The 26,377-nt window shown below is 39.8% G+C and overlaps 1 protein-coding gene across 1 annotated transcript in view; it reads right to left on the reverse strand.

The window, feature by feature from the left end:
* LOC117402159 (adhesion G protein-coupled receptor L1-like) overlaps positions 1 to 26,377 on the reverse strand; it is a 267,345-nt gene that overhangs the window by 14,250 nt on the left and 226,718 nt on the right. The window contains exons 21-22 of the mRNA XM_059006982.1: positions 13,566 to 13,662; positions 6,966 to 7,094 (exon numbers count right to left, since the gene is read on the reverse strand). Of these exons, the coding sequence (XP_058862965.1) occupies positions 6,966 to 7,094; positions 13,566 to 13,662 (226 nt within the window). The remainder of the gene's footprint in view (positions 1 to 6,965; positions 7,095 to 13,565; positions 13,663 to 26,377) is intronic.

The raw sequence follows: 26,377 nt of genomic DNA on the forward strand, positions 1-26,377 counted from the left end.
AGAGAAGCTAAGTGAAAGAGAGAAAACAAAAAAAACCCCAACAACAATAGAAAAAATATAACTGCCCCCCCCCCCCCCCCATACCACCTATTAAGAGGTGGTAACATTCCCAAAGCTTAATTTGTAAAGCTTTTAACCTAACCACTGTGTCTGCTCTGCTGTGCCTAACCTTACAGCACGAGTCCCAGAACTGAACTATCTAAATGTGAGCAACCCTTGAAAATAGGTAACTATAAGAAATGTACCAAAATGTATGAAAACACCAGAGAGAAAATAAATAAATAAATAAATAAATAAATAAAAATAACTGGTTAATGCTTATACAGTGATAGTGTAATACTGCAAGAACATTTCAATTATTTAGTAAAGTATCCACATAGTAAGTCAACACCCCAAACTATATCAGTAAGAGAAACAAACCTTTTCATTTCAGCAATAACAAATAGTATACTGAACCCAGGGCCATGCAAACGTTATTCCTCTCCTTTCAAACCACACACAAACGTGAATACTAAAAAAAATAAATAATAATAATAATAATAATACTACATATATATATATACACATACACAAATACACACATATATACATATATACATACATACATACATACATACACACATACATATACATACACATACACACACATGCACATAAATATACGCATACACACACACATACATACATACACATACATATCCATACAAACACATAAAATAGTAATACTGGAAAATCCATTACAGACAGTTGAGAGTAGCAAACTTAACCAGCAACCCAATAACACCACTGGAGCGATAGCTGCAAAGCATGCCCGCACAGACTAGCAAAACCCGTGTTCTCCGTGGCACCAAAACTAAATTCCCCGGGATACATTGCATTGACGCGCCGTTTGCAAGTCAGTCTGATGCGCACATTTCAACCATAACAGTAATGCTTTCAATTTAGGCGAACATTCATTTTACCGAAGGAATACACACACAAATGAAAAAAAAAAAATACAACCCACAACCATACATACACAAAAAATAATAATGATAAACAAAAAAGACATTTATACTTCTGTATAACGCCGTTATATTTAAATGATATTAAGTCAGCAATTACCGTACTGTATTTACTCTGTGCATTTTAGCTTAGGGAGGATCTCTCTTGAATAAAAGTCTTTATGCTGCTTCTGGGGTATCGAAGATTTGATCAGTTCCATTGAATGAAATGCGGAGACGTGCTGGATGTAATAGGTCATACCTCACCTTCGCACCCTGGAGAAGCGCCCTCACTTCATTATAAGCAGCTCTGCGCTTTACCAAATCAGCACTAAAATCGGGGAAAATGAAGATTTCCGCGGAAGATGAGCTGCCCCTTCTCCCTTGACAAGCGCAGAAGCCGCTCTTTAACCTGAAAATGATGAACTCTCAAAATGAAAGGCCTTGGGCGCTCTCCCTCTCGTGGTCTCGCAGCCGAGGAGCGATGCGCCCTATCCAGAACAGGGGGGGAGTCCAGGCACTCCTGCCCAAACACTTCTTGAAAGAAGCTCGACATAAACTCCGTTGGTCTGCCTTCCTCCATCCCCTCCGGAATTCCGACGACGCGCAGATTATTTCTCCTACTTCGGTTCTCCAGGTCGTCAATTTTAGCAAGGAGCTTGTTATTTTCAGAAGCAAGCAAGTTGCAGGCTGATTCAACCCCAGCAAGGCGGGCGTCAAACACATTCATGGAGCCCTCCACCTCTCTAACTTTTTCAGAGCACTCAGACAATGCGGTTTTAATGGGAGCAATTGCCGATTGAATTTCGGATCTAAGCATAGCAATCTCATCTCGGATAACTTCCCTGACAGCCACGGATATATCAAATAAAATAGCAGATGTAACGTTAAACTTATTAAAACAAACAAAAAGCGACCATTTAAAAGAATGATTTTAAAGGATTGCTAAAGATTATTTTAAAAGATTCAGGAACTCCTGCTTTACACCTCTACTCCATATTAGGCCCCCAAGTGGTTCTCCCATTTTTTATGGTTTAAAATCATATAATTATAATAGTCGTTTAGGCATTATGATAATAATATACATTATGATAATGAGGCTAGACAAAACACTTGTCAAATGAAAGTCTTAGGGAGTGAGGAGAGGCGGGACTAAGGGAACAGGACGCAAGCAGGAAAAGAGAAAAGAAAAAAGGGGAGATCTGAAAACTTTCACTGCACTGCACGCGTACAGTTTAGTTTAGTTTAGTTTAGTGAAAACTACAAGTTTCTAGTCCTAAGGCTGCTTGAGCAGGATAGCTGGCACAGGAATATTACATTTACTCATATTTGCAATTTTAATTCTGTATGTGTGTGGTCCCCCCTCAGGTGCTGACGTCGGCCCTGTCTAGCAGCAAGCCCCTAGGGCCGCTGCTCACCTTATGGCTTGGCCTGAGGCTTTTGCCTCTGTGCCGGTTAGAGGAACCTATTATAGCCTCCGTGGTGAACAACCGCAAGTTGTTCCGAATACCACCTCTGGTAACAGGCGCAGCTTCTCCATTTGCTCAGAGTCCACCAATCGCTTGGACCGGTGACTCTTCTTCCTCTTCCTCGGAGGAAAAGGAGAGGCAGAGGAGGAGGAGGAAGACCGGGAGGACGGCTTCCTGTGTGGGCTACTTTCCCTGGTGCGTCGTCCGGTCTCCCTTGGCACAGAGCCATGGGGGGAGGAGTCACCTCTCTAACAGAGGGTGATGGGGAAGAGAGTGTGCAGGAGTGAGGGATGCAGAGTGCTTTGTAGAGCTGCAGGAGAGACATTTCTCCAGTGTACGCTCAGAGATATGCACACAAAACTCGCAGAAACTGCGATTTATCAGTGCCTCCTTTGCATGCTCCTGCCCCAGGCAGGCTGGCCTTGCATGTGTCACAGGGATAAAACCCAGGCATTATGCAAATAGCAAGCAATGTACAGTAAGAACAGTCACTTCCTCAGCAACAGGGCTGTCAACAAGACCTGCTTGGTACCCGACTGGGGATGTGAACACTGGTTACAGCGGGTTGGAACCATGATGGTACGAGTCGGTTTGTTACCTGTAGCACCCGATCTGTACAGTACGGTACGGGACAGTACAGAACCGAGACGGGGCAGGAGCAGTACGGGTTGGTACTGGTTTGGTGCCTGTATCACCGGGTCGGTACATACCAATGCTACAGTACAGTTTATAGCCTTTATGGCACCGTACCGGTGTGGTAACCTCGGTCCCGGTACGATACAGTATGGTATGGTATGGTACCTAGTTGGGTTGGGAACAGAGTGGGTTGGTGACCTCGGTACCTGGGTAAGGGTCTACTCGATTCTCGTTACCGTGGGTAGCAATGCACAGGGATGCCCACCTGTGCAAGCTACTGGCAAAACCACTCAGTCAGTACCCACATGAGACTGAGGAAAGCCTGCTTGTTAGCAAATTAACAGCCCTCGTAATGGTGTTGCTAAAGTTGTTACCAAAATGGAATCAAGGTGCTGTGGGACGGATTCCTGAAGCAGCCTCTTGGTCCTGCGCAGCTCTGCTGAGCCCAGCAGCTGCTCTCACTACACATGTGCCACTGCAAGCAATGCATACAAGCTCTTAGTGTCTGTGAAAACCAAAAAATATAATGAGAAAAGAAAATATTCTCTCGTACAATAATACAGTAATACAATTACTTAAATTATACAAACAATCACATAATATTGGCCGAAGCCAAAACGAGAATAAAATAACTCTAGCCGGAGCTAATGCAGCCTGGGGAAGAGCACAAAGTCAGCCGTTGCTTGATCCCTTAAAACGAATAGAGCCATTATTTGTAATATCACACATAATTTGTGTAAAACCCAATAAATATGAAAATTTGTAACAGAAAAAGTAACAACTGCTTATCTGAATAGGCTCTTCCTGTGAGGTCAGTTCTTGAAAAGAAAAGTGGCACTGAGTTCTGTGCGTGCAGTCCCCGGGGGCGGGCATGACTGCGTCACAGAGGCTCGGCTGAGCAGCTTTGATATGTTTATTCAGGTTTCGGGTCTTAAAGAGGTTAACCCATTCGGTAATGGTTAAATTTAGTACTTGGAAATATATATTTTAGGAAATACAGTACATATTGCACCCCCACATGCATACAGCAAGGTTATATTATTATACTGGAATTCGGCTCACTAAAACACATAAGAAAATACCTATTTATAGAAAAAACTTTTGATAAATTACAATAAGTGATCACAATTAAGATGTAGCCTGACCTATACTATATGTGTTTTAGTGCTTTAACATAACCTAAAACAACTGTGCATGCTGTACCATTATTAACCCTAACAGAAATACGGCATGATTATCAATAGCTTGGTCTTTTTCCTTTTCTGCTCAGAGTGTTCCCTAATTCCTTCAGGGAAGTTTGGATTGTAAAAAACAAAATTAAAAAATATATATTTTCCAGTCTGGTTTTTGCCAAATGAGGCAGCAACAGTGGGCAGCTGGGCTGGGCTTCCTGGTGTGGAATGTGGGCGGTGGAGGCGTTTCCTGACCGGCCTCCATAAAAACAGCTGACTTCCAGTAAGTAGGAGACCTCTAGCAGAACACCAGGAGACTGAAGGGATGCAAGTCTTGTATAACTAACCAAAGTAATGTACGTCTGCAAAGACCACTAGGTTGAGTGTATGGACTCACATTTCGCTGCGGGTAAAGAAACCAATACATGTTTTTCCAGGAGAGTTATAAGATCTCTGCTAGTTAGCCCTGGAGATGGACTTGTTCATTCACAAGATCTCTGCTAGTTAGCCATGGAGATGGACGTTCATTCACAAGATCTCTGCTAGTTAGCCATGGAGATGGACTTGTTCATTCATAGCAGTGCACTGTAGAGGGTGTGTGTTCTTTCTCAGTGCAAATTCATTTTTTATCCCAGACTGTTGGGGAAACATTTTGTTCATAATTGTAAAGAAGGAGCACAGTCCTTGTTACGACCACTGCTGGTGTAATATATGGATTCTAAGACGGTATATCTTACGATACACAGACTCAGTACTGCATAGGTATACCCTGTGATGAACCTGACATCATAAAGGCTTTACTCTTTAACTCTTAGCACAGACTCCAGCCACTAAAAGAATTAGACACTGACCTGTCCTTCTATATCATTTTGAAATTATAATGCTGTACTGGTCCTTTGTTTTGAAATTTATCTAGGGTTGTTTGAAGAAATTGGGTATATTGTGTTGAAATACACTTTGCTTGCAGAGACACACAAAAAAATTCCCCAAAAATTAAAATAAAACATAAATAAATGGTAAGTGTTCTCCCTTATGAACCCTATTTATTTGATGACTTCTGGAACTACTTTGGTTAAGTTGCAAGGAATTTCTAACAGCACAGCTAGGTTAATACTGAATGACCCGTATTCTGTACATCTTTCTATCTTATATAAGTCCCTGGGTTGGGTGCGCCGCAGGCTCTCAATTTGTCTGCTGTGACTCCAGGCGTATTTACATATACATTTCATAAATACAATTGAACTGAACTGAAAACAAATCCTTTCGGTGCATGGTTAACCAAACATTTTGCTGGCAGATGGAATTTGTCAGTACACAGGTTTCCGTCAAGCTTTGCATCCTTTGCGTGAAAAATGGTTGTCAACACTGTCATTTTAAAACAGCATTTGTGCTGCTCCCATTAGTTTCTATTTTTATCTTTGGAAGATGGAATCAGACGTGCCAAAACATCTGAATGTCTAAAAACAAGCCAGTGTAGCTGCAGCAGCGCTGTTGCAAGTTCACAAGTTAGGGTTTCTGAGATGGTATCACAGTGAGAATGCAGACAAAGTGAGAATTTAACTGCACATTATTTAACAGAAAAATTAATATGATGTATGCAGCGCTCCAATAATTATAATAACAAATATCTTAGATACAGGTGTGTGGGGGGAGGGGTGTCTGCTAATGCTTCTGGGCTGGAATTTCTTCACTGGGATTGGTATTAACCAATTCACACTGCTGGTAATCCAATGCAATCTAATGGTACCATTATCAGAACCAGACATAGCGTCCTACCATATCAGAACCAGACACAGCGTCCTACCATATCAGAACCAGTGTGTCTACAATTTCTGTTCCATCTCCATTTCATTGCCATTCTTTGGACAATAGCGTCTGCCAAATAAATAATAATAATAATAATAATAATAATAATAATAATATACTGAGCATCAAAATAAACTTATCACTATTATAACACATTTATTTTTGAAAAAAAAGGTATATAAGTGGACATTGACTACATGTTTTTGGTTTCTTTTTAATCACTCGATCATTCATCCTTGACCATGACACGCTTGAGTGACTATGACTGAAGCATATGCACTTAATCACCTAATTAGTGAGACAGTTGATTGGACACTGGGTATGGAGTGATTTCAGCTGTTGAATTGCAAGCTTGAATAAAAGCAATAAAGAAAATCACAGAAAAAAAAAACCAATATGCCACGTCTGTCAAGAGAGCAGCGTCTTCATGCGATCGGCATGTTGGATGCTGGACTAGGGCAGCATACTGTGGCTCGCCGTCTTGGGTGCTAATAGCCAGCAATTTCAAACCCAGCGAGATGGTATACTCTGTCAATGACAGGCCACAAACTGGGAGACCAAGAGTCACAACACCTGCCCAAGATCGACAGATCATTTTGCAGCATCATTGTGATGTCAGTTGTTAATCAGCACAATAAAAAGTCACTGCACCTGCTATAAAACAGAGTTTGTCATTTTTCGATCACATCTAGTGAATTTTAACCAAATGTAAGTGATACATTTCTTTTGAAGCTCAAATATAAGTGATAGGTTTCTTTTGATGCTCAGTATCATAATAATAATAATAATAATAATAATAATAATGGTTCTGCTAGGGATTCTTCAGGGTAATCCACAGGCATTAGAACGGATCCCAGTGGGGTCTGTAGCATCTGGGCCCCTCTGACTTGTCTGCTTACCAGTGGAGTTGAAGACGCTTGGAGAGGGGGGGTTGTACCCCACTGATTCAGCCAGCAGGGTGTTGTAGGGGCTGGTGCCTGAGCGAGTCTGTAGGACTGGGTTGGTAAGCAGGTGGTTCCCCATCGTAGCTGTAGGAAACAGAAATAGAAAGAGGGAAGTGTCGGGTTTAATCAGGTACAGGGATTGGAAGGCATGTTTAGTGTAGAATAGCACATTATAGTCAAGGCTGTTTATTTAAAAAAAAAAAAAAAAAAAAAAATAGCTTTAGCAATGAAGCCCTAATACAGCATGAGGGTGGAATGGCTCTAACTTTCACTACTTTAAACACCAGGGCACAGTGCACGTCTGTCTTCCTATAGCTAATTAACACTGACAGACATGATTCCAACCCAATCACTGCCAGCAGTCCCCACACTCACTATTGAGAAAGAGAGAGGCATCTAAACCAGAAACCCTGTGAAACAACCCCAGGACAAATAGAATACAGAGGAGGCATGTAATCCTGTATTACAGACCCTTGTGTGATAGAGAAACATCTCAAAACCAAAGATACATCTTCTGTGACCAAATAGTCTTCACTGCAAAGTAGTGGCACAGCAGTGGCATTGCTTCTGTACAAAGACAGGTAGAAAGGGTAGCTATTGATAGAACGGTAGCGCACTAACTAACATATTTTGTCAATTAATTTTATCACAATTGCTTGTATGATGAAACACATACAACTGCATTGGATTGCATCAAAATGATTTTGCATGCCATTTTGGAAATAAGAAATGTACATTCAATTACTACAATTGTGTACATTAACTTTGGATACAGAAACTGGTCCGGTATACAATGACTTTTTTTAATGGTACTGTTCACTTCGTAGGGCTCCCATTCGCAATTTGTAAAGAAAATACTAGCTAGAACTTATTATTACCTTGAAGGTACAAAGACCAACACTGCACCCAGGACAAGTGTTCACAACTACCTTCAAATACGAATATCATTGAAGTGATCAGGAGGCAGGAATTTGATGTTAAATAAAGGATTTCTCCCAGCGCTCCCGATAAGGTTTTGGGTCATTGAGTAATTTACTCTCCAATTTAGACACTATGGGCTCTATTCTGATGAAATGAGTGCAATCGCAAACGCAGTGGTTAAAGTCAATCGCGTCTGCCCCGGAGGGAGTGACTTCTCCAAAAGTGTGATTCTGATGAAATTAAAAACCCAGCGCAAGCGTGTTAAGTGGCGCACTGACAGCGCCCAGCCAATCAATGCTGAGCAGGTTGGGGAATCTGCTATCCAATCAGGGCCAGGCAACAATCCCTTTAAGAGACAGAATGCGCTTGCGTCACCGCAAGGCTCCGTTTTGAATGTAGACGTGGCGATCATGTCGAGCGGCAATAGCACAGAGCAAGAAAAAACAGAGCAAGTCAGAACAGCAAGACACAGGAGATTGCTATATTAATAAAAGAGGTAGAGGCATGTAGGGTGATAAATGTATTATTGAATATAAGGTACATGATTTCATGGCATTGACATGACTACATGTAAAGTGTAAAATACCTGACTTATCTACCAGTAGCAGCAGCTGATTCATTTTCTAGCGGGACATGAAATCGTTCCCTCTGAGCTTGTAATGTACTAGAGTTTCAATATAACCAGGGCTTACACTCTCATGGAATATCTCCCGGAGCCCAACCAACCCCCAGCTAACTTATTATTTTTTTATTTGGATTTGAGTGCATGTTCGTGTATTTCTGTACGTTTCAGTATTTAAGATACTGTTAGGTCCTAACATTTATTAGCAAAATAAATAAAATAAAAAGTTTTAGTAATTAAAAATAATCTAGTTGTCTGCAGTATGTGTTCATCCTGATCGTGCTGTTTGTTCAGTTACTTGTTCACAGTGTGTGTTCATAAAGTCAAAGCCTCCTTCTGGCTTTACAAGAGATGCGACGTGCCTGTGTTGTTACTGTGATATGCTTAAAGTTGCTGAAACTAATCAAACTGCGTGCAGTTGTCTGATTTCAACTCATCATTCAAAGAGAGTAGTTGCTATAGTATTGTGGTTACTGTTTTGCTGCTGACATCAAACAGTTTCTTGATTTATTATAATTTGTTTTACTTTATTTGCTATACTAAATTTGAATAGATAGATAGGACAGCGAGGAAGCAGAATATTTTACATTGACAGACAAAAATTTAGAGGGCGTCTGCACTACTAGAATGGAGACTTTCTTTCAACAAGCAGGCAAAAGGTAAAATACATGAATACTGTATTAAGTATTTTCGGGCAGATTGATTTGGAACAGTGATTAAACATAATTTGAAAGATAACATTTGAGGTCCTTTATCAGAGATTTAAACCCTCATATTGACCAATCAGGTTAAAGGAACTCTCTGATCCATTTTCTAATTCGTTATAATGTTTCAAACTAGTTAAGCTTGTACATTATCAGGCAACCAAACAAATATCTTGTTTCAGGTCTGCCGATAGTAGTGACTTTCAATCATGGAAACAAAGCAAATACATTGTGTCAAGTTTACACAGCAGTTAACTCGTTTACAGTTGCACATGATTCAAGCACGCACACACAGCACTAGCACCAGGGAAAGGAAGGCCAGACACACACATACAGATCCAGAAGTGGCGCTTCTGTTATGCTGCTCTCCATATACTGTACGTAAATATTTTCACTTATAATAATTGCCATGAAAATACATTTCTACAGTCCTCGTGAAAATAAATATAATACTCCATTGTATCTGCAAAAGAAGATTCTTTTTAGATTCATATATTTGTTTATTATTAATTTACGAATAATATTGTTAGTTTCTTACGTTTTGCCATTTTCTTTGTCTTAGGTTCTTTTTTTCTTTTCTTTTCTTTTACTTTCTGTGTCAGTCCAAACGCACACAGTTGCTACTTATGACTATTTTGCTTTTTGTAGTGTGTTCAATTGTTAAAGTTCCTGATTGCGCCACTAAATAAACCTGGTTTCAGCGGGTCTTAACGCAGTGCTCAATTGTCTATTTGGGACCCCTCTGTGCTGTCATCAGAATAGTATGTTAATGATACCATGCCCCGAAATGTATGCCAACCCATGGTGATAGGGCAGGTGCTCTATCACAGCCGCAAGACATGTCTTCAGAACATCATTTCAGCGCAGTCTTTTTTTTTTTTACTTTTTCGCTCCATTTATGCTCCACAGAATCGGGGGCTAGCGCCGTTCAGGCTTGCACTCGCATTTGCGCTGTGATCAGAATACAGCCCTATGTGAGTAAAATGAATTTTGGGTGAGTAAAATGCAACATTACCTGAGGTCATGAGTACTTTTAATAAATACTGTACATGTTTTAATGCTAATTTGGTGAGAATGCATTAATATATATATATATATACATAAAGCTGCAGATGGAATATACTCAACCAAAAGGACTGCATGCGCATACTAGATATTTCCAGTAATTTAAACTAAAACAAAACAAACAAAAAAATGCTTCCTTGTGCTTCTCTCCCTTTCCAAGTCAACAGGCATGCTCCCAAAAACAATGTCCAAAAATATTTTAAAGAAACTGTACCGATACTGCACTACTGCAAATAAACAAACCATAATATTGTATTCTTTACTGATCGCCTTGCTATAGCAATATAAACCATCCCAACTCTCTCCAAACACAGAATACTGTATTTATTATATAGATTTACCTTCCAAAAGTGTTGTTGACAGATGGGTAAATTGGTATGTTAGGTTGAGGAGGTTAAAGACATCATCGATAAATCCTAAGGCTTATTCACCAGTCACAAACACGCATTGCAAGTATTGCAAGTAAGTGGATTCAACCGTACGTTTAAAAATAAAAATTGAAAACCTGTACTTACTGGTCACGTGTTTCTGGCAATTCCCAGGCAGGCTACAATTAGGGCATGATCCATTCTCTAGCTACAGCATACAGTTTGTTCACAATTTACCATTGAGATGCTGGGAATCAACGAAGTACAAGAAGCTTGATAACATGCAAACTCAACTGTGCAGCAAAATTGCTGTGCATATGCTTTGCGCATTACATCTACATATCATAGATAATTCCTATTTTTTCAATGCGTAAAACACCCAGTACGCATCTGATCTGGAGTGCTGGTTCGGCCCTTATAGCTACATGAACAACTCTTATTTGTAAAATTACAGACTAAGGTGTGACTTATTCATGCTGTGATAATTGCAGGACTGGAGTCCCGTTTTAATTGACAGACTGCTGGCATTTATTCAAAACTGTTGTGTTGATGTTGCTGGTCATGCCGTGATCTGCTAGTGTTCTAGCTCATGTTTAATCTCTGCTGGTAGTTTGTTTGATGGTTACAGCAGGGGTGTATCCAGACTTTCATGAAGGGGGGGGGTTCAAGACTGTCATGAAGGGGGGATACCTGATATGAAACATACCGTTAAAGTAAACAATATTTTGACATTTTTAACGAGGTGAGGAGGGGGGGGGGGGGGGGGGGGGGGGATCCGCCCATGTTACAGGGTATAATTTAAGACTCCTATTCCTTAGCAGTTTGGGACATTTCATGTTTTCCTGGAGCCCAAAAGTTATCAATACAAAATGTGCATAATATGTGTAACTAAGCTCAGTTGTGTCTAATCTCACAAAAGCTAATGGCTTAAACAATTATGTAACAGGAGTGTTACATTATACCACACCATCGTAATTATTTAAATCAGAACCACATTTAAATCTTACAGATTACAGTGAAGACACACAACAGTGAAAGTGTGAAATATATTAACCAAAATATGGTCCTCTAATCAGTTGTGATTAAATATTAGCCATGGTCCTCTAAGCAATTGTGATTAAAGAGATGAGTCTTAATTATGACTAACTCATCTTTCATCTTTTTCTTAAATAAAGAATTGGATGCAGTGTTCATTGCGTCAGATAATCAATTATTAAGATACTAATTCATTTGTGCATTTTTATAACAGAGCTGTTATCTGGTCCTCAGATTGCTGACAGATTTTTTGATGATTAAATGTATTACTTGCTAGTTTAGAAAGGCAGCACCATATATATTTTTTACAGCATATTGGATCACGTTGATCAAATCATCAGCTTATATATTCAATAACCTAGCTTCCCTGTATCTATAATTTAATTGCAGACGCTCATTCACACAGCCTGAAACAACCTGAATAAACTAAAATAAAGCATACAAAATATTTCCTATTATTCCTTATATATTCATTCTATAATCTTTGACATTTATTGCTTCTAAACTTGATTTAAAAAGTAAATAAAAACAAATATACACTGCTGTGGAGGCCACAAATAAAAAAAAAAAAAAACAATAAGAAACTGTACCGTACAGTCTATGAAAAATGCAAATACTGTACTCCTATTGCAAATTATATTTTTGAACACAATTAGTGTATGCTGGGTTGTATCGATCAAGAATTATGAGGTAAAAGTATTATGGAACTCAATTATAAACCATTATTTTCAGATAATAACTTGCTGAGGTCCATGAATCTATTATGATTCCATGGATAAATGTAAAAAACAGTACATTTGATGTACAGTAGGGTGCTAAATAAACCACCAGTCAGTCACCTGTGAACTGATCAATGTCCTACATTCTTAGCACATCTTTAGGGTCATCATTTGCAGAAATCCTGACCACAATTATATAATCAATATGAATTTAAGTTGCACTGTTCAGACCTTTGAAATTGTAACTGCAATGACTCAGTGTCACATTTCCAGGTGCACAATCATGTAAACCTCAAATCTGGCTGAACAGACTGATTATCCTCAAAGATTTTGTCCCAGGCCCAATTCCATCACTAAAATGGATTTAAGCACCCACTTTCAGTTTTTAAGTAATTTACAAATTCTGAGTTATTTATACCTTGTTTCAATAAAACAAATAGATACAGCGACAACCGATATATCAAGCATCCCTCAGATAGACTTTTCTTGTAATGGTTGTTCCTTTCCTACTTCTGCTCCTGTGCTGCTTCATGTTTTTTTAGCACCAGACTACTTAGAACATAAAATCAGAAGAAGATTTACAAATGAGAGGAGGCCATTCAGACCATCTAAGCTTGACCGGTTCCTAGCAGCTGTTTGATCTCAGAACTTTGACAAGTTGGGTCTTAAAGGATCCAAGTGATTCAGCCTCAACAATATGAATAGGTAACCCTTTCCATACCCTCACCACTCTCTGTGTGAAGAAATGTCTCCTTCACTGTCCTAAGTCTATCTCAACTTAATTTCCAACTGTGGTCCTGGTTTCTGCGCTGCACTTAAAGTATCAGTTCAGGTTCACTATAGAAACTCCTTTTAAGATGCACTCCCTAATTCTTCTTTGATCCAGGCTAAATATATTCAGTTCTTTCAGTCTATATTCATAGTTCAGTCCTTTAAGTCCTGGGATCAGTGTGGTTGCTATTCTTTGGACTCTCTCCAGGGCCATAATGTCCCTGTGGTGCTGAGCTGACCAGAATTGGACACAATGCTTTACTTATTGGACAGCTGCAGGTAGATTTATAATGTAATACTCTTCTGTCGCCTAGCAGATGATAAAACGCAATAAGTGGTTCAATTCTTACCACGGTTCAGTGACGGGGTGCTGTTAATCTCTCCTGCCATGAAAGATGACTCGGTCTGCTTTCGGACTGTGTCGTTCCACATCCTCCTGATGCGACTCTGAAACAGCAAAAAGACAGAAGACACAGGCTTGAGAAAGCTGCAATAAAAGGTGCCTGCACCAGGAGAACAAAGCTCATGAAGTAATTCTGGTAAAGTGTTACTGAACTCCCTGCTGAGTTTACAGGAAACCTTTGCTGAATCTGTGTTGTCCATATCACTGCATAAACACAATGCAGACTCATTGTAATCAGAGCAGTAGTATTTCTGAAGGAGAGAGCATGAACCGATAAATGGAATGCATAAAATCATTGTACATCAGATGCATTTAGAGATGACTGCATTAAACAACTCCACCATTACATGAAGGTTAAGAACAACTGTGTTTGAGATCACCTAAAATAATTGCAAAGACATGCAGGCATGTACATTTCTTTCTAGAGTAAGTGGAGCTAGTAGTTGAGAAGACACACTGTCACATGATTTTAATGGCATATGGATGGTTATTCAGTCCTGGCAAAGCAAGCTTAAAGCCAGGTAAATGCAAATGTGTTTAATATTGGAGCAATGTAAACCAGAACCACTTAAAATGATACACCATCAAATTGTAAGGGACATCTAAAAACACACCTTCCAAATACAGTCCCCTTGAAAATCCTTTAAGGAGTATGCATTACATGTAAGGGTTTTGAATGGTCCAGAATTGTTTCTGAATGATGATTGCTATGTATGTACATATTGATGTTTGTGTGAATACTTTATATCCAAAGTCAAAATAATCACCCACTTTTAAACAAGCTTCCTGTGAAATTCATTACAAACTCAAAGCTATTGGAGGAATTGCAATTGCTATTGGTTTTCAGAAGGAATCATTAGGCTCTTGACTGACAAAGACAAATGCTGACTGAGTCATCAATAAATATTGTCATATGGTGTGATAGGTTGTGTTGCGTTAATAAAGGTTGCAGGGAGGTGGCTATTAAGAGACACTTTGGGGCTCATTCACTAAAGGGCAGTAGCTTTTTAGTGTGTGGTTAACGTGTTTACCATGCAGTATTTCTTCCGTCGTATGCACTCCTCCTGATACCACGCAATCAATGGGATTTACCTTGTGTTAAATAACACGTGGTATTTTACTGCTTCTCATTTGCATTGAATACATTAGGTTTAATTATGTGAAATTATGAAAAAGCATGGGAAATACTGCTAAGGAGGCCTCTGATATTCATCTGTGATTCACTAAGGGCAGGTATTTTGCCCCTGCCTTTACTATGTAGAGAAGGTGCAGTGGGGCCAGAGCGGGTACTTCTTTTTGTGATGGGCTGCCACTTCACCGGTTATTTGAAATCTAAAGTCAACATTTTCTTTTGATATTTTTTATTTAAATCATACTGGAACCTGGCCACAACTCACAATCCCCTAGAGTATAATCATTAGCCTAATATTAAGCATACCCGCATACCCCCCTATCCTGCTGTCAGTTTCCTGTCACTCACTGTTATGCTACAACAGCTCCCACTGGATGCGCCTCAAACACAGGACAGAACAGGCAAGGGCAAGGTGCTGTACGGTATGGATTGGTTTAATTGTCTGTCATTTAAAGTGTCTGGTAGTGATGTTTTAAATGACAGACAATACAACTTTAAAGTTAAGAGCCCTTCTCTCTGGCAGCCTATGCCAGTGTGAAAGGAGGCATAGCCTCATGTGCATTCATATCAACAGGTGTTCATATTATTTTCCACACATCCACTCGATTAAAAAATCCAGATGGTACATCGAATTGACTGGAGGCTGTGAAAAATGACCTCACCATCACACCTTGTTGGACTATTTTAAAATGCCACAATGACATTTTATCTCCTACAACTTTGACTGTGAATACTTACTACACTGGATAACATTAACAATAAGATAGCCGTGATGCCACTGTCAGAAAGTACTATAAGAACATAAGAAAGTTTACAAACGAGAGGAGGCCATTTGGTCCATCTTGCTCGTGTGGTTGTTAGTAGCTGATTGATCCCAGAATCTCATCAAGCAGCTTCTTGAAGGATCCCAGGGTGTCAGCTTCAACAACATTACTGGGGAGTTGGTTCCAGACCCTCACAATTCTCTGTGTAAAAAAGTGCCTCCTATTTTCTGTTCTGAATGCCCCTTTATCTAATCTCCATTTGTGACCCCTGGTCCTTTTTTCTTTTTTCAGGTCAAAGAATTACCCCGGGTTGACATTGTCTATACCTTTTAGGATTTTGAATGTTTGAATCAGATCGCCGCATAGTCTTCTTTGTTCAAGACTGAATAGATTAAATTATTTTAGCCTGTCTGCATATGACATGCCTTTTAAACTTGGGATAATTCTGGTTGCTCTTCTTTGCACTCTTTCTAGAGCAGCAATATCCTTTTTGTAACGAGGTGACCAGAACTGAACACAATATTCTAGGTGAGGTCTTACTAATGCATTGTAGAGTTTTAACATTACTTCCCTTGATTTAAATTCAACACTTCTCACAATATATCCGAGCATCTTGTTGGCCTTTTTTATAGCTTCCCCACATTGTCTAGATGAAGACATTTCTGAGTCAACATAAACTCCTAGGTCTTTTTCATACTTCCCTTCTTCAATTTCACTATCTCCCATATGATATTTATAATGCACATTTTTATTGCCTGCGTGCAGTGCCTTACACTTTTCTCTATTAAATGTCATTTGCCATGTGTCTGCCCAGTTCTGAATGCTGTCTAGATCATTTTGAATGACCTTGCTGCTTCAACAGTGTTTGTCACTCCTCCTATTTTTGTGTCGTCTGCAAATTTAACGAGTTTGCTTACTATACCAGAATCTAAATCATTAATGTAGATTAGGAATAGCAGAGGACCTAATACTGATCCCTGTGGTACACCACTGGTTACCTCACTCCATTTTGAGGTTTCTCCTCTAATCAGTACTTTCTGTTTTCTACCTGTTAACCACTCCCTAATCCATGTGCATGCATTTCCTTGAATCCCTACTGCGTTCAGTTTGAGAATTAATCTTTTATGCGGGACTTTGTCAAAAGCTTTCTGGAAATCTAAATAGACCATGTCGTATGCTTTGCAATTATCCATTTTCAATGTTGCATCCTCAAAAAAGTCAAGTAGGTTAGTTAGACATGATCTCCCTTTCCTAAAACCATGCTGGCTGTCTCCCAGGATATTGTTACCATGTAGGTAATTTTCCATTTTGGCTCTTATTATAGTTTCCATAAGTTTACATATAATAGAAGTCAGGCTTACTGGTCTGTAGTTACCTGGTTCGGTTTTGTCTCCCTTTTTGTGGATCAGTATTACGTTTGCTATTTTCCAGTCTGTCGGCACAACCCCTGTGTCAAGAGACTGTTGCATGACCTTGGTTAGCGGTTTGTAAATAACTTCTTTCATTTCTTTGAGTACTATTGGGAGGATCTCATCTGGCCCAGGGGATTTGTTTATTTTAACACTTCTGCCTCTGTTATGCTAAAGTTATTTAAAATTGGATAGGAACAGGTCGACATGTAAAAACCTGTGAAAAGTAATCATTTAATATATTTGCTATTTTTTTTTCTTCATCTATGATTTTGCCATTTGTGTCTCTTAGACATTTAACCTCCTCTTTGAATGTTCTCTTGCTGTTATAATATTGGAAAAATATTTTGGAATTGGTTTTAGCCCCCTTAGCAATATTGATTTCTATCTCTCTCTTGGCCTTTCTAACTTCCTTTTTGACTTGTGTTTGCAGTTCCAAGTACTCTTTCTGTGTACTTTGTTTTTGGTCCCTTTGAAATGCTCTGTAAAGTGCCTTTTTTCGCTGAATATTTTTTTTAATTGATCTATTAAACCATTTTGGACATTTTGTTTTAGATTTAGATTTGTCTACTTTTGGGATGTAATTGTTTTTTGCCTCTAGTACTACATTTTTAAAAAACAGCCATCCTTTTTCTGTGGATGTTTTCTCTATTTTACTCCAATCTACTTCTGTTAGTCTCCGTTTCATACCTTCATAGTTTGCTTTTCTAAAATTGTAAACCTTAGCTTTAGTCATTACTTTTGGGGTTTTAAAAAATATTTCAAATGAGACCATGTTATGGTCTGAGTTTGCCAATGGCTCTCTGACCTCTGTTTTAGTTATTCTGTCTTCATTATTTGAAAAGACTAAGTCAAGGCATGCCTCCCCTCTAGTCGGTGCCTTGACAAATTGCGTTAGGAAGCAGTCATTTGTCATTTCCACCATTTCAATTTCGTCCGTCGTGCCCCCCATCGGGTTTTCCCATTTTATATGGGGGAAGTTGAAATCCCCCATTAGTATGGCTTCTCCTTTTCTACATGCATTTCGAATGTCATTGTACAACAGATTATTTTGCTCAGCGTCTGAATTTGGCGGTCTATAGCATGCTCCTATTATTATGCCCTTTGAATTTGTGTCCATTATTCATTATTCTCAAACTGAATGCAGTAGGGATTCAAGGAAATGCATGCACATGGATTAGGGAGTGGTTAACATGTAGAAAACAGAAAGTACTGATTAGAGGAGAAACCTCAAAATGGAGTGAGGTAACCAGTGGTGTCCCACAGGGATCAGTATTAGGTCCTCTGCTATTCCTAATCTACATTAATGACTATGATACTGGTATAGTAAGCAAACTTGTTAAATTTGCAGACGACACAAAAATAGGAGGAGTGGCAACACTGTTGCAGCAGCAAAGGTCATTCAAAATGATCTAGACAGCATTCAGAATTGGGCAGACACATGGCAAATGAAATTTAATAGAGAAAAGTGTAAAGTATTGAATGCGGGCAATAAAAATGTGCATTATAAATATCATATGGGAGATACTGAAATTGAAGGAGGAATCTATGAAAAAGACCTAGGAGTTTATGTTGACTCAGAAATGTCTTCATCTAGACAATGTGGGGAAGCTATAGAAAAGGCCAACAAGATGCTCGGATATATTGTGAAAAGTGTTGAATTAAAATCAACGGAAGTAATGTTAAAACTTTATAATGCATTAGTAAGACCTCACCTAAAATATTGTGTTCAGTTCTGGTCACCTCGTTACAAAAAGGTTATTTGTGCTCTAGAAAGACTGCAAAGAAGAGCAACCAGAATTATCCCGGGTTTAAAAGGCATGTCGTATGCAGACAGGCTAAAAGAATTGAATCTATTCAGTCTTGAACAAAGAAGACTATGCGGTTATCTGAGTCAAACATTAAAAATCCTAAAAGGTATAGACAATGTTGACCCAGGGGACATTTTTGACCTGAAAAAAGAAAAAAGGACCAGGGGTCACAAATGGAGATTAGATAAAGGGGCATTCAGAACAGAAAATAGGAGGCACTTTTTTACACAGAGAATTGTGAGGGTCTGGAACCAACTCCCCAGTAATGTTGTTGAAGCTGACACCCTGGGATCCTTCAAGAAGCTGCTTGATGAGATTCTGGGATCAATAAGCTACTAACAACCAAACGAGCAAGATGGGCTGAATGGCCTCCTCTTGTTTGTAAACTTTCTTATGTTCTTATGTATGTTCTTATGTTGTATACAGTGTGTTTTTAAACATACGCTGGCAGTGTGTAACAGTATATAAAGTATATTAGAATAAACTATGATGGGCTGCTGCTTTCTTTTCTCTGTTGGTTAGTGGAGAAGATTGTGTTTAACAGCCAGGGGTAAACCTGTTTAGACTGCACTTGTAGATCTCTTGATCTGCCCCTATGCACTGGACTTACCTGACCTAAGCACCACGTTACTGGATCCTCAGCTGATGCACTATCCTTGCACTATTGCACTACTAATATGTAATTGTAGCTATAACTTGCTGTAATCCTAACTTGTTGCATCCTAGTTCATATTGTAAATTATTAGTATTATCTGCACTTACTTTAAACTATACTGTATTTAAATACTAATCTTGCATTGTAACCCTGTACAGTACTGCCTTGTAACACCTGTAAGTCACCTTGGATAAAGGCGTCTGCCAAATAAATAAATACAAATAATAATAATATGAAAAATGTTGCCAGTCAGAATACAATAATACGATTCTACTGCTTGCTGGGGGTTAAGGGGAAGCCAAGCCCTCTGCTTTTTTTCTGTCTCCCCATTTTTTTTGTCCACCAGCCGCCACTCATTTGCTAATATGTAGAACATACAGCTTACATATTTGTTCTCCGGTTTACCACACAGTGGGGCTCATTCACTAAAGGGTGGTGTTTTTACCTTTTTACTGTGTAATTTTGCTGGAATAAATACCACGCTCTAAAATACCTCATTAGCATATAACCCCACCAGTTAACACATGGTATTTTACTACTTGTAGGACAGGTTACCACGTGCTACACTGCAGCTTGTTGTCTGGCAGAGGGATTATATAAAAGGGCCAGATTCCACGGTGTTCTTTGCTATGGCCCTTCAGGATACTGCAGCCCTGCAATCGGGGGTGCAGTGGCAAAAAGAAAAAGTACCAGAGCTGTCCTAAAATCAATGGTAGTAACATTATTATATCACTTAATTTTAATTAAATTAAATACCAACTACGTAAAATATACCTGCTAATGTACATGTCCTACTATAGCATTTAAAATAAAACAAATAAAAAATTAGTTACTTGAATTATATTAGAAAATGGATCTGAGATTTCTTTTAACCTGATTGGTCAACAGTAGGGCCTTAATCTCTAGTAAAGGACTGTGACAGGGAGACCATGTCGCTGGTTCATGGAGTGCATGTGTGCCTTCTTGGAAGCAGCTGGGACGCGCAACAGGAGACGCGTTGCTAAGGAACTAATTGAGCAGTTAGGCTTGGCCGGTGCTGAGCTGATTGGGAGGTCCTGATTGGCTGGGGGGCGTGCCCGGAGAAGCTGCGTGGCCATAGCCATACAGACGGGCGCTGAGTGAAAGAATACTGTGTTTTGTTTCATGTTGTGTTGCAGACTCGTATCAACCAAGGAGCTGAAGCTATGGAGCTAGCACTAACCCTGGGAACATCTACCCCTGTACACAACCACAACCTAGGAGACACTCCACAGGATTAACTACTGCGGAACCCTTCAACTGCAAGACGGTGCTCATGAAGGAATTGCCCAGCTGAGGCCGTATGAAGAGGCAGGAGTTGCCGTGAGAAGGCCAAGACTCCAGGGGCCGGTTGTACTAAAGGGATCCGATCCCGGATCCGGGCTCAGATGTTGATCTTGATCCTAGTTGTGTTGTACTAAACGGATCAGTGCTCAATCTGTGCTCAAATCTGAGCTCAAACCTGATCTTGCTTTTGATAAATTGGGGAACTAAACGCAATTCATTTTATTTGAAACCGTCAGACATGTATAGGTCGGGTTTTGAAAGATAGGCAAAACCCTCTTGAGGTTTTCGGCAAGGAAGAAGTAAGAATAGGGCCCAACTATCGGATCAAGCATGTTTCTTAATTTAGACCAAGATCGGAATCGGATCAGAGCTTGATCGAACGTTTTTAAAATGGACCATGCATCATCAAAATACATAACTGAAACCTTTTTTAAATTGCTAAAATAATATTTAAATAAGCACTATACTGAATTTGGATAATTGTAACGACAACTTAATAAACTTTAAAACCTGCTTGCAGTACTCTATTAAGATAATATCAATTAGAAAAAAAACAAAAAACTTTGTACATTGTATTAGTTTGTGATTAGCTATATATGACATTTCAGTTTTCGGCCATATAGCTACAGAAAAAAATAGACCTGAATGCGTAATGAGGTTTCATAAATAATATTTCTACATTTTCTGTGTTGACAAAGTCATACTGGCGTTCTCATGTTATCGATTACAATTAAATCATTGCTTTAATTAGATTTAATGTTTTTTTTTTTTTTTTGCATATCATTTCCCCCCCCCCCCCCCCCAATTCCTTTTTTCTCAATAACTTGAGCTTACCTTTTGACAGCCTCAATCTCCCCCTTCTAGTTGCAGCTGTCTGTCAGCACTTGATTACATTTGCTCAAAATGTGTTGATAATTTGCCCTGAACCGACGCTGCAGCTAGATGTTTGGTGTATAAAGGCTATACCGCTGTAAAATATCCTTATGTCCGTCAGAAAATACACACGACCGTGATTACACTAACATTTATTAAAACATTTTTAGAAGTTAAAAAAACAAAACAAAACCAGATACCGGTATTAATATACTCGATCTGTTTTTATAGAATCGCTGACATTTTAAATTATACATGTACAGTAGTTGCTTCTGATTTATGTAGTTTAAATTAAATGCATTTCATTTTCAGAATCTTCAGTCTCTGCACCACGCATATTCGCTTCTCATTCAGTTTCCCTAGTAACGGCTGCGCAGCTCCAGGATCAGATCAAGATTTCGGATCAGCGGAGCTTGATCCTGATCCGCTTAGTACAATGGGTGCGTTCACAACACTTTTTTGCCGGCTAGATTGCAGACGGGAGTCTGCGCGTAACGTCACTGTCTGTGCAGACGGAGCGTGGACAGCTTTGGTAGATGAACAACAGTTCTGAGCAGAACCAAAATGGAGGTGGTGTTGAGAGAAATTCTAATCGCAGAAGAAGTGGATGCAATCGAAGTTCTCTTTGTGCTCCACCAGCTTCATAATTTACAGCATGATCAGAAAATGTATAATAGAAAAAGTCCCTGCTATAAAGAGATAATATAAACGTATGTTTTGTGATGTGAGACAAATTAATGAGTATTATAACGGGCAGGATTCCCCCCGCCCTATCACAAAGGGGTTGTTAGACAGTACTGTATTTTGATCTGGGACAAAAATAGTTCAAATATTTGAACATATGGTCACATATCTCACTTCAACTACCTGTTATTAAAGCTAATTTATTCTCCTTAATTCAAAGTAGGTTATTACCTGTCCCTGATAGCCTTTCATCAATAACCAATTACACCTGCTGAAAATAACAAAGCGGTTTTAGGTTCATTTCAATCGTTTAGTATTATTTTATTTTTTTACATGTTTAAACCTTTAGAATAAATATCTGAATATTTGAAAAGTATAATAACTGTGTGGAAAAAGAGTCAAATCATTTTAATTTGTATTACAAATCATTCATAAGAGAATTAATGACAAGGCGATTCACACCCCCTGACTAGGTGGCAGTAGCACATGGAGTGAGGATTGTATCTGGTTGCTACACACTTCTTTGTCAGCCAACGCTCATCTATTGTTTTGAGCCGCGGCTGCTCCAGCACAGAACCTCTTGAGAAGCTGCGCGGCTGTGCAGACTTTTAAGCCTGTGGATGCGTGATCTGGTGACGTCTTTTCCGGCTCAGTTCACGCAGACGACGAATTTGGGCAGGTTTTCCACAGAATCTGCGCAGAGTTAGCAAAGTCTGCATATCGTGAACGCAGCCAATGCCTTTTCATGATCCGGCTCCAGTGAGCCCGGATCCGATCCTGTTTTTTGATCTCGTTAGTACAACCGGCCCCAGGAGTCCAGAAGTAGGTTAGTTAGGGGAGGTTGATCCCAAACAGTGTATGGAGAGAGTTTGCGTACTAGGTTCCAGGAGCAGGACGTTTCTTTTAGTGAGGCTAGCACTATCCTCTTGTGGCAAACATTAGGTTATTATCATAACCCTGATTCCCTGAAATAGGAATATTAAATTTTACAAATGGATGTTTCCCTTTAAGACACCCGAACCCTGAAAACTTGATATCAAAGACTCTGGTCAGAGCAGGGTGATGTAGCTGCTGCTCCGCCCCCGCAGTATAAGACAGATATGTGCCCTGGTAACATCAGCATTTTCCTTCGAGAATTGTGACCAAGAACGCTGTGACCTCAAAGTTAATGGTTAATATTCCTATTTCAGGGAACCAGGGTTATGATAATAATAATGTTCCCTTTCAAGAAGGGAATATTAACCAATATACCCAAGATGTCGCCAAGACACGGTAGTATACATCAAAGAGCTGCAAGGCTAATCCGAAACCTCCTTGTGCCTGTAATCAATATCCCAGGAGGAGACAAGATGAAATGACCTAATGTTCTGCTGTGAGGGTGACGACAGGGAAGCCGCCCTCAGCACTCTTGTGCCGAAACCAGGGTTCTGCGGATCTACAACATTCAGTCAGTAGAACCTAGTAAAAGTATGGGGAGAAGCCCACACGGCTACATTGCATATGTCCTGGACAGATGCACCCTGGAACAAAGCCCATGAAGTCGCCTGACCCCTGGTGGAATGGCCACACCTCTGGCAGGGGTAGATTGGCCAGTTCATAAGCAGTCTTAACTGTGCCTGTCAACCATTTAGACTGACGCTGTTTAGACAGAGCCTGTCCTTGGGACTTAGCTACTTAAGACAAAGAATTGTTCTGACTTCCTCCAGCTTTTAGTCCTGTCAACATAATATGCTAATGCCCACACTGTGCAAAGCATGTGGAGCTGGCGCTCCCTGTCAAACTGGAAAGGAGGGGGATGGAAAGCCTCCAATTCCACCGACTGGTTAACATGAAAAACCAAGATGGTTTTCGGCAAAAAAGACGGATTAGTACGAAGGGTAAAAAATTAGGCAAGCTTTCAAAACTGAAAATGCTTGAATTTCATTCACCCGCTTAACTGAGGAGATGCAAGCAAGAAAGCCGCCTTGAAAGACAAAAATTTGAGCTCAGCTGAGTGCATGGGCTCAAACGGAAGTTACATCAGTACATTAAGCACTACATTCAACCTCCGACGAGGAACTATATCCTTCAACGGTGACCTAAGCCAGGAAATTGCCCCGCCAGGAAATGAGCTCATGGGGAGACTGAATCTATTTTTACATGACACACAGAGATGGCTGCCAAATAGACCTTTAAAGTAGATGGGGATTTCCCCTCATCAAAAAGGTCCTGTAAGACAAGCACCACACCTGAAACACGCTCCACTTGTACCCATATTGGGAACGGGTAGAGTCTACCCATTTTGCAGGGTGTCAAATACCCTGTTCGATAACCCCAGATGGCTCAAATGCAGCTGTTCAGAGGCCAGACCCAGAGCCGTAGGCTAGATGGTTTGGGGTGCCACAAAGTGCCCTGCGCCTGGCTGAGCAGGTCGCGGCATGTCAGCTGTCCCCACGGCTGGTCGCTCCAGAGCTGCATCAGGGAGAAGAACCAAACTGTCCTGGGCAAGTATGGGGCTATTAAGGTAACAAGCTCTGTGTGTTCGTGTATCTGTGTTGGAGACTCGGCGCAAATGAACCGATCATCCAGGAAGTTGAGTACCCTGATGCCTCTGAGTCTCAACTGGGTATAGCCTCCACGCACTTTGCAAGTAAGAACATAAGAACATAAGAAAGTTTACAAACGAGAGGAGGCCATTCAGCCCATCTTGCTCGTTTGGTTGTTAGTAGCTTATTGATCCCAGAATCTCATCAAGCAGCTTCTTGAAGGATCCCAGGGTGTCAGCTTCAACAACATTACTGGGGAGTTGGTTCCAGACCCTCACAATTCTCTGTGTGAAAAAGTGCCTCCTATTTTCTGTTCTGAAGCCCCTTTATCTAATCTCCATTTGTGACCCCTGGTCCTTGTTTCTTTTTTCAGGTCGAAAAAGTCCCCTGGGTCGACATTGTCTATACCTTTTAGGATTTTGAATGTTTGAATCAGATCACAGCATAGTCTTCTTTGTTCAAGACTGAATAGATTCAATTATTTTAGCCTGTCTGCATACGACATGCCTTTTAAACCCGGGATAATTCTGGTCGCTCTTCTTTCCACTCTTTCTAGAGCAGCAATATCCTTTTTTGTAACGAGGTGACCAGAACTGAACACAATATTCTAGGTGAGGTCTTACTAATGCATTGTAAAGTTTTAACATTACTTAAATTCAACACTTCTCACAATATATCCGAGCATCTTGTTGGCCTTTTTTATAGCCTCCCCACAATGTCTAGATGAAGACATTTCTGAGTCAACATAAACTCCTAGGTCTTTTTCATAGATTCCTTCTTCAATTTCAGCATCTCCCATATGATATTTATAATGCACATTTTTATTGCCTGCGTGCAGTACCTTACACTTTTCTCTATTAAATGTAATTTGCCATGTGTCTGCCCAGTTCTGAATGCTGTCTAGATCATTTTGAATGACCTTTGCTGCTGCAACAGTGTTTGCCACTCCTACTATTTTTGTGGCATTTGCAAATTTAACAAGTTTGCTTACTATGCCAGAATCTAAATCATTCATGTAGATTAGGAATAGCAGAGGACCTAATACCGATCCCTGTGGTACACCACTGGTTACCTCGCTCCATTTTGAGGTTTCTCCTCTAATCAGTACTTTCTGTTTTCTACATGTTAACCACTCCCTAATCCATGTGCATGCATTTCCTTGAATCCCTACTGCGTTCAGTTTGAGAATTAATCTTTTATGCGGGACTTTGTCAAAAGCTTTCTGGAAATCGAAATAAACCGTGTCATATGCTTTGCAATTATCCATTGTCAATGTTGCATCCTCAAAAAAATCAAGCAGGTTAGTTAGATACGATCTCCCTTTCCTAAAACCATGCTGACTGTCTCCCAGAATATTGTTCCCATATAGGGAATTTTCCATTTTGGATCTTATTATAGTTTCCATAAGTTTACATATAATAGAAGTCAGGCTTATTGGTCTGTAGTTACCTGGTTCGTTTTTGTCTCCCTTTTTGTGGATCGGTATTACATTTGCAATTTTCCAGTCTGTCGTTACAACCCCTGTGTCAAGAGACTGTTGCATGATCTTGGTTAGCGGTTTGTAACTAACTTCTTTCATTTCTTAGAGTACTATTGGGAGG

This window comes from Acipenser ruthenus, chromosome 34 (assembly GCF_902713425.1).
Source record: "Acipenser ruthenus chromosome 34, fAciRut3.2 maternal haplotype, whole genome shotgun sequence".
NCBI classification, from domain to species: Eukaryota; Metazoa; Chordata; class Actinopteri; order Acipenseriformes; family Acipenseridae; genus Acipenser; species Acipenser ruthenus.